At 55.3% G+C, this 18,237-nt stretch overlaps 1 protein-coding gene across 1 annotated transcript; it reads left to right on the forward strand.

Annotated features, from left to right (window-relative positions):
- Positions 1–1,864: 1,864 nt before the first annotated feature.
- On the forward strand, positions 1,865–18,092 carry LOC119107508 (uncharacterized). The gene is made up of 3 exons (XM_037230964.1): positions 1,865–2,014; positions 7,755–8,307; positions 16,595–18,092. The coding sequence occupies exons 2-3, from the start codon at positions 8,011–8,013 to the stop codon at positions 17,114–17,116; spliced, it is 819 nt and encodes a 272-aa protein (XP_037086859.1). The 5' UTR covers positions 1,865–2,014; positions 7,755–8,010; the 3' UTR covers positions 17,117–18,092.
- Positions 18,093–18,237: the final 145 nt, after the last annotated feature.

An 18,237-nucleotide genomic window follows, 5' to 3' on the forward strand; every position in this document is an offset into this window, starting at 1 on the left:
ATGTCGGGTGATTTAGCCACACGTCAGGCAGCTGGTGGCACGAGCGACCTTCGCCACAGCGTTTGGCTCGGTTTCGAAAGGAAGCGCCACGTTAGAGGACAAACGAGAGATATTCATTGCGCCACTGCGTCCAGTTTCGTGATCAGGCTATTGGAAATGGACGAGGCTCCTGGTTTCGCAACAAACATCCCTAACGACCTGGACTTTAAGGAGGATGAGCTCCAAAGCGCTCAAGCGTGTACGGCAAGTGAGTGCTAATCGGCGGAAATAAAGGGTGATTGTGCCAGTAGATTTGAAAACAGGTGCTGCAATAGACCTGGTGTAGAAACGCAACCACAGAAGCCCTGGAGTGGAGGAAACAGCCTCCGAGACAAATGGATCGATTGAGCCGGTTCTAAACCGGTACGGGTGATGACCTGCGAGCGCTGAAATGCTCGACACCGTTCTTATTTATCTAAAAGCTTCATTCTATTAAGGATGTAAAACTTACCTTACATGTAAGCATTTAACAAATTCAAGGCATGCAAATATGTTTGGCTATTCAGGTTGAAGGCACCAACAAGACCCCCCCCCCCCTTCCCAAAATTCGAGTATCTGTGGACGTAACCACTTGATGCCATATTACTTCATGGCTCTAATACCCACAAACCAGCGGTTAAGCTCATTACGAATTTCTCGGCGCTCTGAAACCCACACCGTCGTGCTATTGTTTGCGCAATAAAGCACTGTGCTTAGCTAAATTACGTACTAGCTTCCAAACATCTGAAAGCCAGTGCACACTTTTTTGTCAACCACTGCATTAGACATGATCTTCTCAGCCTCACGCAACTTCAGATGATGGCGACCTAATCAGAATTAATAGTTAAAGGTAGTGTTTTGTAGTTGTATGGAGTTTCAACTTGAAATAGCATAAACATCTTGAGAGATTTCGGTGCAGCTCATAGTCCTGCCACTCTTAAGACCTGAGCCCCGTCTAGTTTCTGAGATACACATCTGCCAAAATCTGCGCACTATTTCGTGTTGACCATTTCACGGTCACCCAGCCATCCATGACACCATAACAACATCATCTAAATCCTGTCATTTCATTGGCCCTACTGGATAAAGACCACGAAAAATATAGTAGTTGAGATGCTCCTATCTGGCGTTTGTGAGCACGATTTCCGGATAAAACGGCCGTTAATTGGCTCTTAATCACTGTTGTGCAAGGTGCGAGGACGCAGTTAGTGATGTATTGAGGAGCAAATTCACTAAACAGAGATATTGTGCTATCTAGAACAGTCTTTTCCACTTAGAAGCATGCAGCAGTTATAATTAAGGCTCTTTCATTATAACCGGTGCTTGCCTCAATATCCTCAAATGTGAAACATTCGCTCTAAATCACGGTTATCGAAATCCATACGCAATATGTTCCTAAACACAATAGGAACATCATAACGAAAGAAAGAACATCCAAATCGATCGATATAGTAATGCGTGACTTCATTGACTTGCCAGAGCAGCTTCCCACCAAAATGATGAAGTTTGATTCCGATGGCAGGATTTCAGCAATCACATTGTTTAAGCAATGGATTGCTGGCTGACCACCATGCACCGACTGTTTTTCATCGGGACCAGCTGACGACGCGTGTGCTGCATCTCAGTCGCACGAACCCAACTTTAAACGTCCCTGTCCCCCTCACTCCAACCACCCCTACCTGCCCCCACTGACGCACGGCGTTCGCCCCGCTCCCCCGGGTCCCCAGCTGCACACCGCGTCCGTGTTGCGCACGGAGCCACACCGCCCTGTTTGCTTCCGTCGGCGCTCGCTAGGTGGCAGTGGCTGCGAACGGCACGGACGGCCGGCCCACAGTCGAGACTCACGCGCTGGTGGAGTCGTGTGCGTGCGGTGGTCGTCCCGCTTCTGGTGGCGAACGTCCCGTCGTAGCGGTCTGGTGGGGACTATCTCGTAGCAGCGGTGTCGGACTTGAGCCCTCGCCCCTCGATCCCGTGAGGAGCAGCTGAGGACGCGGAGGTAAGAATCGCTTCAGCGGTCGACTTTGTGAATTGATCATTTTAAATGGGAGTGGCGTACGGAACAGCACTAATGGCTACTCTCAATGTCACCACGTTTACGATTCAATTACAAGTCATGCACTTCCGCCGAACTGGTCGGCCAGAGTGACATGGCAATGTCAGGGCCAGATAACGAACTCAGGAAGCTGTCAGCGCACCAACGACGCCTTAATTTGTGTCCCTGAGCGACATGATGCCTGGGAACGGCCGTTGCGGCGCCGGGCCTGGCCACGGACCGTGCGGCCGTCCGGCAGGAAGCGGTATATCATGCATATCGCCGGGGCCGCGGCCCCAGGGAGGAGCTGCCGGCGCCGCTATTAGACTAATTCACATGCCGCGCGGGGAGTGGGAGTGCTGGGAAACGGAGCGTTTGGTCTGCCAGTTCACCCGCCGAGGTAAAAGAGTGGCGAGTCGCGGTGTTGTGGCATTTCCCGAGCGGGGCTGAAATAAGTGATGATTACGCATGCGGATCGGGCATCCCTGTGATTTAGAACTATCGGAGGCATTCTACGCACGAGAAATAGCGTGACCGTGTCCCACGATGCCGCTTCATCGCCTGGTGCGTGATTGTGCGCGGTTCGTGTTTCGGAAAGAATTATGCTGCGAGTAGCATCGGTTCCTTATTTCACGTGGCTTTATACCTTTCCCAGGAGCAGGGTTGCATGTAAACTGAGGTAAATTGTGCTCCCTGGATCAGACTGTCGATGGCGGCAGGTCCTTGCTGCACAGGTGGTTATGGTGGGCGGGGCAACCTTTGAGAACTGTTACTACGTCGCTCTTTTGCGAAGCGGCGCGCCCGAACGGCTCGCGTGTTTCCACGGCGTTGAAGGCGGGGCTGCTCTGTTTGACCGCAAACACGCCTGCGCTCGCCGACTCCGAGCCGTTGTTGACTCTGACTCCGCGCCGTCGGTCGCCACTCGGGCCGGTTTGCACAGGGCGGCCGTGTCCGCCGGGAGGCGCGGCGGTCGGCGCCGCTTCACGCCGTCCGTCGCTCTGTTTCGCCGGGGCACCGAGCCCGAGCTGGGCCGCTCGACGGGTCTCAAAGGCGTCGACCCTCCTCAAAGAGAGCGGTAGGTCTTCGGGTCGGTCGCATGCGGCGCTCGCGGGTCCGCGCGGCCCTGTCAGGGACGGCGTGGCTGGGGTCAAATATGCCCACACTCGGAGGGCGGGAGCCTGAAGCGGCGTGACTGCCCGACCCCCGTCGGTCCGACAGGCCGCGCAGGTGCTGACCTTCGGAGGGGAGAAACCCAGGCCGCCACGACTCGGGGCACAACAACAAAGGACTCGTGCCCCTGTCTGACCTTTCCCAGTCGGCCCGGCGGACCTCAAAGGTGCCGGCCTTCACAGGGGAGGGCGCCAGCGCCACCAGGCGTCGGGTCGCAGGGCCGGGCCCCATTATCCCGGCTGGACAATGGGCAGAGGCCGCTGGTGGCCGCCTCCGGTGACAGTGGGTGCCGCCCGCCGGCCGCGCCGCCGGCCGCGCCCCGCCGCTAAACGGTCGGCGGACGCGCCGCGGCGGCGTTTCGCCACCATCGGTCGTCGTTACGGGCGTGGCGCTCTCGTCCATCATGGTTCAGCCGGCGCCGGCGCCGGTGCCGGGCCGCGGCCCGGCGGTGCTTGGCCCAGCTGGTCATTTCGGCGGCGGCCGGCGGCCACGACAGACGCAAAACAAACCATCAGCTCATTGAGGTCAATGACGCCCAGCTTCTGCGAAAGGCTGGTGGAGGAGGGGCTGCGATGTACGGACGGCGGAGAGTCGGTGAGATGAAGCAACAAGGGTGTCTGGCGTTTGCTTTCATGGATAATCGTCCGGCGTTTTAGACATACCGAGTACTTCTTGGGCGTAACATGGCTGTCCCGTAAAAGGACAGTGAATGAGATAATGCTTTGGAGAACAAAACTCACCGTTTCTGACAGGGCTGTCATCCTCCCGCATTGTCCTGCGCTTGAGTGTTCGTCTCTGGCGCTCGTCCAGCGGCCCTGCATGACCAGCATGCGCGTTTCGAGCCGCTGCAGACCAACTGGCAATGGACGGACATCCCCGCCGTTTGACCTTATTAAGCGACCAGCGCAGCAAACAGGCCCGGCTCGCTGAACTGGTCTTTCCCAGTCCGCACCGGCCCGTCCGCTGCGGAGGGGAGCTGCGTGGTGAGGTCATCTCGCCCGGAACTGGCTGGCGGTGACGTGTATGACTCGTTTGTCTGATGACCCCAGCATCAGAACCCTGCACGTCATCTGAGCATAGGCAGGGAACGGTGTGCGTCGCGCTGCCTGGTGTGGAGGCGTAAAGAGCGTTGTGGTCCGCCAAATCGTAGCGTAAAGATTTTGAGGAGGCACATGCAATTATTGTTAAAGCGCAATGCCTCTTTAACGTTCGGTAATTTATTTTCGCCGTGGCAATTAGTCTTATCAAATCTCTTGCCAGCAGGCCAAGCTCATGAACTTAACTAGCGGTCCAGGTTTCCACGGGGTCTTCTCAATGAAATGCGCCTGCCGTGGTCGAGCGTCGAAGACCTCAATCTGGTTATCAGCAGGGAAACCCCGGCAGCGAAATAAGTGACGCTCAGGGTAGGTATAATGGGCGTCCGAGTACGCCGTGCGCCCACTAATGCTGAGCCCTGCACTGCCTCAATCGAGTATGGAGGCCACGGCGCGCCCGGTGCCAGGCCTCTAAGCCGGATTAGTGACACGGTCCCGGAGCGCGGCGACATTACCATCCTGGGCATCCATGGCCCGGTTTTCCTCGGTGAAGCGCCGTGAAAAACGCCAATCCCACTCGGCTAGCGATCAGAGTCTGACAGTTTCCTCGTACCGTAGTGTGCTGGCACTGACCGGCGATAGTGAGCGTGCGACGGGTCAAACGACGCGCAGTGGCAGTGATGACCACCTCATAGAGAACACTGTCAGGTGTTTGTGGCGACGACCACCACAGAGGGCTGTGCCAGGCGCTCATAGTCACGTAGGGAAGCCTCACCGTCCGCGCGCCGCAGCTCCTGATTTTGACTCCTTAGAACCTTCAGTAGCTGTCATCCAGAGGAGCGGGGGATGGCTTTACAACCGTTTTTCCCTTGCCTTCAGGGCGGGGTGTCATGGGCTCATCTCCGCTGCTATCCTATCCCAGGTGGTGACCTTATGTCACCGCCAACGCCAACGGAGCGTGAATACGGCGGGGATGGGCCGCGAGACAATTAGAGCATTGCTATCGGCCAGTCTATTCTGGTGAGCACGGCAGCCGTGGATCTCCACACGCAATATGTCACGAAGTGTCGGGTCACGCTAGGGTCAAGTGGCCTGACGCAAACGGTCGCGCCGAGCTGACCTTTGCGTGTTGCGTGCCGCTTTGAGGTCACGTGCGTGGGCTTCTCCCTTTCATAGGGGTGGCCTGAAACTAAACATTGTACCGTTGTGCAATTTAGTGGGTGGTTAATAGGCTTAAGCCATTTCTGTGATGTTCTCGGAATGAATTTTGGAACCTGCGTTCTTAGTGTGCTATTTGACGTTTGTTTTTAATGCACCTACTACTTTGACACCATGATACGAAGCTCATGGTCATGCAGTGCCTATTCTGTGCGGACGATCGCTCTCATCCTTCGCCATCCCATATCCGCAGGATAAACAACTTCCCTTTGGATACTTGTGTGCACGGACGATGACCGCCGATGACTTTGTTCATGGCAATGTCTGAAGGGGCTGGTGGATGAGAACGGGAGCCTTCAGTGACCGGATGATACAATCGAGCTTCCTGTCTCACGCTAGGAATGACTTCCACTGCTATTTGTGTCATTCATGGCCGCCACAAGCCTGCAGAGACCGCCGCACCGCAGCGAGCTCAGGCCTCTTCCCTGCCTCCGGCCTCCCGACAATAGGAAAGCCAACCATTGTCACAGAGGGCGAGCGAACCGCGCCGTTGTGAAACGCACCGAATCTCACTGAGATGCGCAGCGCGGCTTCCGTCCAGGTCGCGGGAAGTTCTCGGGACAGAGCGACCGGACCCGAGCGCCGCGCTTCCAGCGAACCGGCCCAGCCGGGTCCCTGCGCGGCCGGCTCGGCGCGTCCGTGGCCGGCCGTGCAGCGCCGGCCGGCGCGGACTGCAGACTTTTACCGGCGCAACGCCGCGTACCGCGTGACTCACCTCACGCCCGGCATTGAGCTCTGACGTCACCCCTTTGTGGTGACGTCACACCGGCGCCAGCGGCCGCGCCGGCCAGTTGACGCCGCCTTTTGGGGCTCCGGAAGGCGGCCCGATTTGATTATCTGCGCCACTAGAGAGCGGCTGGGCGGCGTGACTCGATTTCGTATTCCGTCCGCCGTGTTCGTGCCGAATGGCGTGGGCGGGTTTCGAGGCTGGTGGATGTTTGGTTCGATAGCGCCGCGGGGTGGAGCGGGACCGCTCAGCCGGTGGAATAGCTTTTAGCAAACCTCCTCGCAACCTCCGCCGGATATTTGTGCGCTGTTCGGCACGGCAACCGAGCCGTGTCGACGGAGCATGCCTGTCGTGACCAGTCGCTGCTGGGAGAATCGGAGGTCCAACCCCCTCAGCGGATATTGCTCCTTGAGGAGCGCAAGGAACTCCCAATGCCTTTTCGTGTATATCGCTTTGTGGACTACAAAAATGGTTCTTTTTGTGGTCATTTAAACGCTCTCCTCCGCTCCGCCTTCCGAATCTCGAGCTTTTAGCTAAAAAATCCGGTCAAGGGCGCGGAAGCCGGAAGTCATATTTGTCCTGCCGGAAATCGGACCCTAACGAGCTAGCCGCCTGCTTCCGGGACTACCGTGGGTACGGGACAGACGCGAATTCAACATCAGGATGAGCGTCAAACGCCCGTGATTGCTTGTGAATTGAGTGAACCAATATAGGGCGATCCGTCCACGGGACGGGCTGTCGTCTTCCAGAAAGAGCACAGCAGAATTCAGACATGCTTTAGCGTGCGGTAATAACGGTTATTTAGATGTCCGGTGTGGGTACAAGTGGCTGCTCTGCATACTTCCCCGCCGGTTATGAGCACAGTCCACCTGATCCGTGCGAAACTTGGTGGGTTGTCGCCAAATTGTGTGAGCATGGGCTGCTGTGTGGTAAGAAACGGGTCTGATGTAACTCGAGCCTCCTGGGTAATTATTTTGGCTGTCACACAACCAGTCGGCGACTGTTGCTAATAATCGCACATTAATGATCACAGCTCCTCTCTATTGTCCGATTGGCAAGGCAAGACTAAATGTGCAAAAAGCTGAAGGGGGCAAGACTGGCAAGACTGCGTGCAAAAGCTAAATACAATAGGTTTCACCATGCTACTCAATATCCATGAGCGGCGCTGATCGAGCTTTGACCGGAGTTGGGCCGCCTTCGCCAGGAGTTACTCATTCCTCTGCTCTAGCTGCACCTTCATGGTGAAATCTGCCTACGGCATCTGATTGCCCCTGCGACTGGAAAGCGCCGTCGGTTCCCTCACTTCACATTAAGTCTTTGGCCCGCCACCGTGGCGTGGAGCGACGCCGATAGCCAATCGCCCAGCCCTTCGCCGGGGCCTCCGAACGAAAGTGCCGGCGACAAAGGCGTGCCGACAGCCGAGCAGCCGGATGTTATCGCGAGGCTGCGGCGCGCCCGGGGTCGGCCGTGCGGTCGCGCATGGACGAGTCCACGCGCGGGGGCAGGCGGACTCCGGCCTGCCGATGACGTAACACTGGATCTGTTGCCTTTCCAGGACGTTACCCGCACGCCGCTTCGAGGACCTGTCGCTCGACGCGCCGCCCGACCCACGGGCGACCAGCAGGCATCCAGAGGGCATCGTGAAAGTGAACTCTCGTTTGGCTTCCGCCAGCGCCTGACGTCAGAGCGGTGATTACATCACCGGTTCGAGCCGGCACCGCGCAGTGTCAGATCCGCGTGCGTCTGCGTGCGTCCGCATGCGTGGCATGCTGTAGCGTCACCTCCGCCCCCCAGCGGCAGCGTGCGCGTCGATGAAGACCAACAAGAGCAAGAGCGTGACGAACCTGGCGGCGGCGCAGGCGCAGTACGCGTCCACGCCGCACCTCTTCGTCTTCCAGTCGAACGAGGAGGCGGCCGTGCTGCACAAGCCGGAGCCCATCTACCAGTCGGCCGTGGACGTGCGCGCCGGCCGGCTGGCGGCCGCGCAGCGCATCAGCGAGAAGTACGACTCGTACCGCAACCTGGCGCGTGACGAGGAGCAGCCGCTGACCGTGGGCGACGCCGACATCGCCCAGGTCGAGTCCTTCTTCGCCGGGCACAAGACGCAGGTGAGCAGCCGGGTGAGGCAGGGGCGGCTGGGGCTCGGTTTGGGGGCTGGTTGGCGCTTTACTGCTGGTTTTTGGTTATTTCGGAAGAGTTTGTTCGTTTTGATAGAGTCCGACGCTCGTCTAGGAATACATTATTTATTCGTCTAGGAATACATTTATTATGTCGGCAATGGTTAGAAAAGGCGGACGCGCTGCTTTTTAGCATGCATACAACTTACAAGAATACGTTCATGATGGCATATGTCTATGACATGGGCCTCATGCATCAGACACATCACCACGGGGATAAATGAGCAGGTGTAGCGAATGCTTTTGTCGCCCAGTATCACTTCATCGGCTTTCGAACGTGCATTGTTTCGGACAGATCAGGGCAGGACGGAGACTCGTATTCCACAGATCGCAGCACAGTTATGTGACCAGTGATTTCGCGATGCGCCTTATCTCAGATCTGATGGATGTTGGCTCTCTGCTAAGCTCTGCCGGAATAGAATATCTCCGAACGCACTTGGCATTTGGGTAATTGTTAGGCTGCGCCTGTCACAGAGCTTCCCACACTCAATCTTCTCTGAAAGGCCGACGCTTCTTTTGTTCCGATGACGGAACTGACACCCATGCGGCGTGGAACGCGATAACACCGAGACTGTTTCCGAAAATGAAAAAAACTGCCGGAGCCGAGACCACCAACCCTGCAGCCGACGGGATCAATGCCCCCGCCCACTGCATCACCCCGGAGCACGCTCAGAAGCCCCGGAGAAAAGTGGAGCGGAAGAGCTCGTGTCGCGTGTTACCTTGCACATAACGTGGGCCGCGATGGGAACTCTGCCCGCTTTCCCCATTGAACGCTCGGTTTGGGAGGAACCACAATGTAACGACCACGGCAGTGAATAGGAGCAAGGAAACTTGAGAACCGCCCTCGGCCGTCGTGCACTATGCTGGAGACTAACCACATGTCTGCCGTTGTTCGATAAATGACGACCGGGAGTCGCTGACCGCCACTCGCCTCGAGGCGCTCCGGGGGCTGGTTCGCTCGTCAACTCTCCCGGAAGCCAAGCTGAAGGTTAAACGGGACAGATGAGCTTGGATTCTTTGTGAGGGTTTTATCAGCTGCTTGTGCCGCAGCTTGGAGGGATGAAAGACCCATTATTTGACGTGGGTCATGGATCCAGTGCCCTTTCTCATTCTCTAACATAACTGCTTTATTATAGCATACCAAAAGAACATTCCTCGAATAAAAATGATAGACCGCTGTCCTCTCAGTAATAGTTATTAGTTGTGGTAATGAACCCTCTATAGACGGAATGTTTTATCGTCTATGATCACCTGTAACGCGGGTGCATTAAACACTAGCTCTCTTTTGTCCGCACCACTTTAGTACCGGTCCAACTTCCTTTTGTGTTCGTGATAACATCTTTACTCGCTTATTAGTGCCGACAGCGACAGCCGAGCTCTCCGCGGCCAGTAAGAGTTGAAACACCTCGTCACACTCACCTCTTACCCATGGTTCTCACCCCAAACTCACGGTTTTTGCTAAACTCCGACTTCATTCGCAAACCCACGGTTCTCATCTCAAGCTAGAGGACCCCATTCCAAACTCACGGTGCTCGCCCCGAACTTACATCTTCATGTCCAACTCATAGGTGTGCTTCAAAACCAATGGTTTTGATCACAAACTCACGGTTCTCATCCTGAACTTCGTTCACATCTCCCACTTGCGGTTCCCTCCCCGGGGTCTCCCCGCAGGCACTTTGGCCTAGCCACCCCGGCGCTCCACTTGTTCCGCAGTCTGCGGGTCACGGCGGCTGTCGGTTTCACTCGGCGTTGGGCGCGTCCGAGCGGTCTGTAATTTGCCTCGCATTCATGCGGACGGGCGAGACGACCGGATATTAATGGATCCTGGCCGCCAGCGTCCTGACACGACGGCGAACGCAGGGACGCGTTCCTCTGCCGTCTTACCGCAGCCGGTGATTTCGCCTCATCATAACATGGACTTAGAACACCTTGATTGATTTTAATTTTACGGTTGTTTTATGTGGCCCCCGATCAAGCTCATTGACCGATGCAAGGGAGTTTACATACAGCGCTTGTTTGCCACAGTTTGTTCGTGATGGACCGTGGGCAGTTGCGTTGCTTTACGATTGAGGGGATTCGGCCACCGTAAGATCATTACCGAGTTTGGTGCATGAGAGCTTGCGTCATCACCTCCCAATTGATATGGTGCACTGGATTAGGCGCTTGAAGGTCATCCACGTTTTTAGAAAGAGAATAATACAAAGTAAGTTGTATTTGGAGGTATGGATTAGTTACTCCGCGGCTCAGGAGGCCTGTGGTTGAGAGTCTGCGAATCCGTTGCTTCGTTACTCAGGCACGTTAATTAACCAGGCGTTTCATTAATTGTGAATTTTATCACGCTGATTTGTCGGAAGTCTCATACATTCCAGTGCGTTAATTAGTAAGGTGATTAAAGTATGGTCTGAGCTATGCTAACTATATCGCGAGCTTAAGCTAACGTGCCACTAGATATTACTGCATCCGTATGTTTTCAAAACACTAAAAAATTCAAGCGGTTTTATTTGAAGGTCATTTATTGTTGCTTGCGGCTAACTTTTGTTTCCATACGTTTGGTAGCCCATGGACAGCTTACCAGTCAACGTGAGCAGGTTTGCCGCTGACCGTCCCAGAGTCGTTTGCGTGACGCACATGCTGTTTTAGGGAACTACATCCTATGAATGGAAGTTCAAACTGGTTATGTTTAGAAACGATTGCTATGCGCATTGATTTCCATCAAATTTGCAATGCTTTTGCGCGTTTGCTTTCGCCGGAAGCACAGCCTAGCACGCCCTGCATGCAAAACACTTATAGCCCGTGAAAGCTTATAGCTTTAGCTGCGCTTAAAGCTTATACGTGTAATTGACCAAAAATTTGGAACTCCAGATTCGTAATCGCCTGAACGGTCTCCGAACCGGAATAGAATACAAGCGCAAAGCCTGCATGTACGAAGTATTAGCAGTTAACATGGCGATCACGCTCTTGATGGCAGAGTTTGTAATCCCTTACGAAGTCGTTGCTGGCAGTGCACTGGTGGTTTCACTGTGTAATGACCGCTGGCCATTTTTGCTCCGGTGCTGTCACTGGTATAAATGGCTTACGTTTGTCCAAGCGAGGATATCTCCAGGGAATACCGAGAAGTTAAATTTATATCGGAAAAGCATTCCCATTACACACGATCAGCTTTGTCTTCACAGCGCTATGTTTCAGTCCTAGTAGATTTTTCGAGGAAGGCTGCCAAGAATGCCCGGTATCATCCTGTTTGAAGATGTAATTTGTCAAGCTTATCATTTATGACCACGTCTACCAACCAACAACATCCAAAGCATCTCGAGACGCTGTTCGTCTTTTGGGCTGGAATTTTTATGTATAACAAGATGGATGAGCCGTAGTTTTGAACCGCTTAAGCGTTGACATTAATTTTAAGTTTATACAGCCGTTTATCTCCCACGAACTTATCAGTCATTGAGTGAATCCACGTTATGTCTTGGTTATGTCTGTCCTCCCAAACACTCAACGTTCTGTGCCTTGTTTTCAACGTCAATCAAATGTTTATCGATATAACGTTTATCAATAGAAGGTAAGAGCAAACAACGCCTTCCTAACTACGGAAAAACACGCCAGCAATCCAAGTGTCGTTTGGCTTTATGGAGCAGCCAGCGTCACATGCTGGCTACCACATGCTGGCCCACACGATCCTGAAGGATCGTGTGATCCGCGTTGGCAGAGTCTGACCCGTCAGCATCGTGCATGTTTTGGCGGGAGTGTTTACTGTTGGGCCGGTGGTGGGGTGGGTGTTTGGGGACAGGCAGCGGATGCGGGGGGGGGGGGGGGGTATCGATTGCAGGGTGACGTTATGAACGAACATGACGCGCCGTTTGGAGAACCAGGGATCACATAAGCCCTGAAGGCCTTGGACTGTCTTCCGGCGGTCCGTCCAGAACGATTCAAACAAAATTAATTCCTGTTTGGGCCTCGTTTTCCGCCTGATATCCCCTGCCAAACGGCACGCTCGTCAAAATTATCACTCATATTGCCATGCCTATTACTTCTGAGATGGTGCTTGTTCCTGCACAGACCATACAAAACAACCGCTTGAGGATCAACGAAGTTACCACTGCTGAGGCTTTCCAAGTGTGGTGCCTCGCGCATGCGGGCACAAATACCAGGAGTGGCTGTATTGTCATACTGGATTGTTAAGCACCACTGCCGAATGAATGCGAAGCTATTCGTGTTGAGCAATCCGGCTCCGATACATCAGCCACGGATGTAAGGCTCAAAAGTACATATGGTGATGAGTGGGTGTGGCGTGCATACCTGCATAATCCTGTGGACGTTTGCACGAACGCTTTTCAAAGAATTACATCACTTTACAGCACGTCGACGGGATATGAGGGACTCAGCCTTTGTCGAGACACCGACGCTGCAAATCCATGGCGAGGCATAGCGTGGCACACTGGGTGCTGAATCACGTGAAGGAATGCGCGGACATTTTGACGGGCGATGTGCTAGCCGTCTCATGAGCTGCGATCAAGGCCTCGGTTTGCGGTGAGCCAGGGCTAAGAGACTAAAAGACTGCAGCTGCTTTGTGGTCACGGCAATGGTTGTCGATCTTCAGCTCTTCGGAAAGTTCCGCACTCGCCGTCTTGGAACCGGAAGTGCTCAAGCTGTTCCGTCACGCACATTGGCGGCGTGCAGCCCTTGGGTAGTCTCTTAAGCAGCAGATGCGCTTCAACGTGCTAGCTGTGAAATATTTCAACGGGACGAGGCGGGGGACTCATCACGTGGTGCCTCAGGCGGAATTTGACTGGAGAGTGGGGGTGTGCTAGTGACGTGGGGCTCATTACCGCCTAGCTCGTAAGGACACCTGGAGATGATTGCAGTGCAGGGAGCAGTTAAGTATTATAGCTACAGCATGCCACTGAAGCCAGACTGGCGGAAGGAGACGAGTTAAGTTCAATCCATCAAAATTCCTTCTGGCATTATCATCCTATCCATGCTACATCAAAGGCTTCAGCTGAGTAAAAGTCACGCGAGCGGTAGTCTTCTGTTTACCGATCGCTCGGTCCATTCGGTCCACTGTTTATGGCAGGTTATGATGTGCATCGAAGGCTTGCTAATGGAAAGTTAAAGGTGGCATATCGGTTTGTCATCGGAAGTGGGGTCCAGCTTCGTCACTTTTTTCCAAGATGGTAACCAGCGCCACAGAGCCCTTGTAACCGGTGCTGCATCGTCACAGAGCTCTTGTAACCGGTCCTCCAGCGTCGCAGAACTCCTGTAATCAGTACTCCATCGTCGCAGAGCTCGTAACCAGTACTCCATCGTCGTAGAGCTTGTTACGGTACTGCAGCGTCACAGACTCCGTGACGAAACATAGCCCAGTCTGTGGTGCTGCGTCAACAAATGGAGTCACGATTTACGTGTGCACCATGGCGGCCTAAGATATAAACATCCACAGCCGTCGGTGGCGGCAGCTCATTGTTGGTTTAGTGCCAGCTCGGGCTTTCCATTCATACTTGCAGGGGCACTTTCACTCGGGCACCACGCATCTGACCGGAATCTAAATCAGCCGGCACTGACCCACATGTGGGTGGCACCGCAGGCCCTGGCGGCCATGTCGTATTCACATGCATACAGCGCCTCCGTCTCCAGGGCAGGCCGTTCTGTAGTTAGCTACCCATGCCTTGTCATGCTGTCATTTCGAGTCATGAGGACCCTGAGACGCTTTACTGTGCTCTCCTTGTAATTAGCGTCAAGCGCATTCGGCAAGGCGCACACTGAAGACTGCCGCTGTGTTCCGTGTTCCTCAACTGCCGCCGCAATTGAAAGCTCTCTTCTAGCTAACGGATTGGTCGTAACACATTGAAGGTGCAATGTCAAATGAAGGTGTCGACTGTGACAGCCAGTCCACAACACAGTCATGGACAAACGCGCGTTCCACATTCCTTTCTGGACATGCGCTCATCGATCAGCACAGCCGTTCTCCGGGAGCGGGCTTGGGATGCGAATGAGATGGCACGCCGGCCGAAGGCGTCCTTTCGCAGGTGGAATGGCTTAGGGAGACCAACGCGTCAGTTAACGTATGAAAACCAACCCGTCGCTCTGGAGTCAAATGCAGGAGAGCCAAAAGCCTCAGTTGAAGACATTTCCAGAATAATCGGCCAGGATTCAGCGTTACAGTCCTACGTCAGATTGCTGCGAAATGTTTCTATCCTAGTCCACCAGCACCCTTACATGTCGACGCCCCGTTGATACGCTGGTTTTGCTCTACGAGTACGCCGGACTGTCTTTCAGGAGGTGTGCCACACTCGCAATGTGTGCTACCGTGGGTTTTCCAAGTCGCGGGTGGATTTACGACCACCGTGGGCTCCTTATGGTGACAGATGCCCCTATCTGCCCCCTGATGTGGGCTGTGGATGAGCACTTTGTGTCCCCGGGAGGTCATCTCCGCTCCGCCCGCCTCACGAGCCGCATCGTTATCCTGATACAGCACAGCCTCTGCAAGGATTGTGCCATTTGTGTTCCACTCTCCGAGCATTGCAAAACTGCGCGGCGGCGGCGGTCGGCAGGATGGGTTTCCGCTCTAGTTGGGCCGACTTGGGGCGGGACTCGTCGCGGCAGCGTAGCCGGTCTGCACTGCGGTCGTCGCCGCGGGAGGTCGGCGCGTGTGTGACGGCCGACCTCACGTGCGCGCGGTGGCACGCCGGCTAACGAGCGTGCGAACGCCAGGGGCGTGTTCCGGGGCGAGATGATGACCGTGACGACGAGATGCGATGGGTACGGCGAGGGCCGCGTGCGATGTCGGCATATGGTGACACGTGCACAGTCCCTGTAAGGCTGGAACAAGCATCAAGGCAAAGTAGACGAGGGGGAATGGTTGCTTTCAGGAAGACTGACATGGGAAACCAGCGCATCAGCGCGGAATCGCAGGCGGAATGAGGAAAGTGTCCTTGCGATCCGAGGCTGTTGAGGAAAATTGATCCAGTAGTAAGCTTTGTAGCTCAGTAGTTTTACGGCGCCAAGAACTGATAACTGATATCGTAGACTGGGTCGCGTGTCCGAACGCGCATCGCACGCCGGTTGTTTCAGGGCCATAGCTGGTGAGCTTCAGCGTCTGCTGCCGGTCTTTCCGGTTGGGTCTGAGTGCTCAGGTGATCAGATATTTCGAATCCTAAAAGCTCATGTGTGAAATATATTGTGGGCATGACGTGAATCGCGCCAGCTGTTCACAACACTATCACGCTGCCCTGCTTGGAAATGCGCATTGAGATGGCAGCACAGGATTATTGAGAGACGTCTTGGACGGAGAGCGGGTTATGTCACTGACCCTTTGGGACGAATACTCATCGGTGTCGAGCTGCCTTCGGATGCCACAGACGGGTCGTAGAATCTAGCTCCCATCGGCGAGCAACCACACCTCCCGCAGAGCTGACGTGCTGTCCCTGAGCGAGCCGTTACACTCGGCTCGTGACATTGAAAGGCCTGGACAGACCAAGCAGGACCGGACCGTACGCTGCTAGACTGGAACAGACCAGCTGAAACGGGCAGGCGGAACGAACGGAGTTGAGACCGGAGACGGGGGCGGGACAGAGCGGGACGGGACGGAAGCGTAGATGGAGACGGAGACGACGAGGACGGGGACGGGGACGGAGACGGGGACCCGGGACCGGGACCGGGACCGGGACCGGGACCGGGACCGGGACGGGACGGGACGGGTCAGGACGGGACGGGGGACCGCCGCTGCGCGGCCGAGATCGGGCCGCGATCTCTTGCGTGCCCGTGGCATTGTTTAGCCGTCGCTCGGCCGCCCATCACGGTCACGCCGCATTCTGTATCGTTAATCATGCGCCGTGTCACTGACCGGGCACGGTTCGGCGCGCCCTGTCCTCGGGTCACGGTATCCATCACGCTGTGTCCGTTAGACTTGTGTTCCAAGTCGCTGTTCGATATTTATGTCGTAGTCTGCTCACGCCACACCGCCTATTTGGTGCGCACCACACATTTTTAAAAGGATGTAAAATAGTGTCATCTTTCGTCACGCGTGTTTTATTATTTATTCCGGCAATATTTGCCTTTTCCAACACGTTCTGCACTTTCGAATGCTAATATAGCAACTTTGTACACGTTGGCCTTTGATACAGCCTCCGTATCAACTATCGGTGGCCGTCCCACTCACTGCAATCAGCGTGTGCGTTCCACCGCGCGTGCCGCTCCAATCTCACACCACCTCTTCCGCCGTCAGGTGATCGTGTGCCGCGCGCTGGCCAACATGTACCTCAGCTCGGAGTCCAACTCGTGGGAGCTCAAGTACACCGGCATCCCGGCGCTGGTGGTCGACGCCGGCGACACGCGCAGCCGCGGCCGCCGCCTCATCCAGATCGTGCTCGCCGAGAAGGGCACCAGCTTCATGCTGTGGCGCGACGTGGTCGACAACCTGTCCAACTACACGGCGCCCGACCCGAGCTTCCACACTATGCACCTGTCGACAGACCACCGGCACCGCGTCGGCTTCAGCTTCGACGACATCGAGGCGGCCAAGGCGTTCCAGGCGCAGCTGGAGACGCTGTGCGCCGATCCGGCCAACATCAGCCTGTCGGGGCCGGCGCAGAAGAAGCGCAGGAAGAAGAAGGTGGAGCGCTACGTGCGACCGCGCAAGGAGGACATCTCGCAGCCGTGCTGCTTCCAGCACGTGACGAGCGTGGGCGCCTCGGACATGGACCGTTTCTACACGCTGCAGAGTCTCGTGGGCGGCAAGCTGACGTGAGGGCGCTGGGCCGCTCGGTGCCATAGTGACCGCTGACGGGTCGCGGGTCACGGGTCACGATGCGGGACGCGTGGGCCGGGCGGCGCGCCGCGGGCGGTGTTGTGATGCACCCGGTGTTTTCGTCGCTCAGGCGGGGGGCGTGTTTTAGAGGCGGCACGCGCGTGAGATGTGTTTGCCACCGGCGCTGCGTTCGAGTGTGATCTGTGAAAGCCGTGAAAGCCGCCGGACTGACGCAGCCCACAAGGTGCTGAGCGGTTTCGACACGGGAGACCTCTGTCGACCGGTGTGAGTGGCCGAGCCGCGCCGACTCACGCCGGCCCGAGAAACAGGCAGCGACATTCGAGAGCGATGTGGCTAGTTCTGTGCTCATGTGGAGATCTGCTCTGTTTCACATAGATCGACGACGATGTGTTTTGCAGCATGTTAATGCACCGAGTGCGCGATGCAACGAATATGTGAAATGTGAACTAGTCAGACAAAGCTGTTCTGTTTGGCGAACAGTGTCGGCCACAGCTGGGCAGAATGTGGCTACCTAAGCGATGTAAATAAGTTCCGGACTGGGACAAAATCTAGGCCGATGCGAACATTTTAACTAAATATCTTGAACTGCTTCAATACGGCAGGTGTTGTCATCATGTTCCCATACTTAAGACAACCCCGAGCTCCCGTAAATTCGTCATAGGATGGTAGGTACCCATTGTGTTATTTATGCTGAAAGCAGTCTGACGTGTATCTGTGATTTGGAGTGTTTTATGCGTCCGCTTAGCCCAAGTGACTTATTGTCGTTTTTGTCGTAGGCTGCGACGCCGACCGAGTTATTCGAGTCTAATTTATGCTGCTTTCCGTACGTGTGGCCATTTATCGCGATGTCTCAAGCTGAATACACGCAGGATGTGTAATTTATGGGGGACAATATCCGAGGTCCGCCTCAGCCCCGTTACCCTCGGAGGGAGGCGACCGTATCTGCGTCTCTTTTGTGATCAAATGAGCCGCCGCAAGAGGCTTTCTCTGAGATAAGGTTACCGCTTCCGGGCTGTTGTTCATCGCTTTGCATGCGACCTGTGTGTCCCGAAATGTGAGTCATGCGCAGTGTGTTGACCAGTGTCACAGTGTCAACCGCC

This window comes from Pollicipes pollicipes, unplaced genomic scaffold (genome assembly GCF_011947565.3).
Source record: "Pollicipes pollicipes isolate AB1234 unplaced genomic scaffold, Ppol_2.1 Scaffold_6686;HRSCAF=7923_pilon_pilon_pilon, whole genome shotgun sequence".
Taxonomy (NCBI): domain Eukaryota; kingdom Metazoa; phylum Arthropoda; class Thecostraca; order Pollicipedomorpha; family Pollicipedidae; genus Pollicipes; species Pollicipes pollicipes.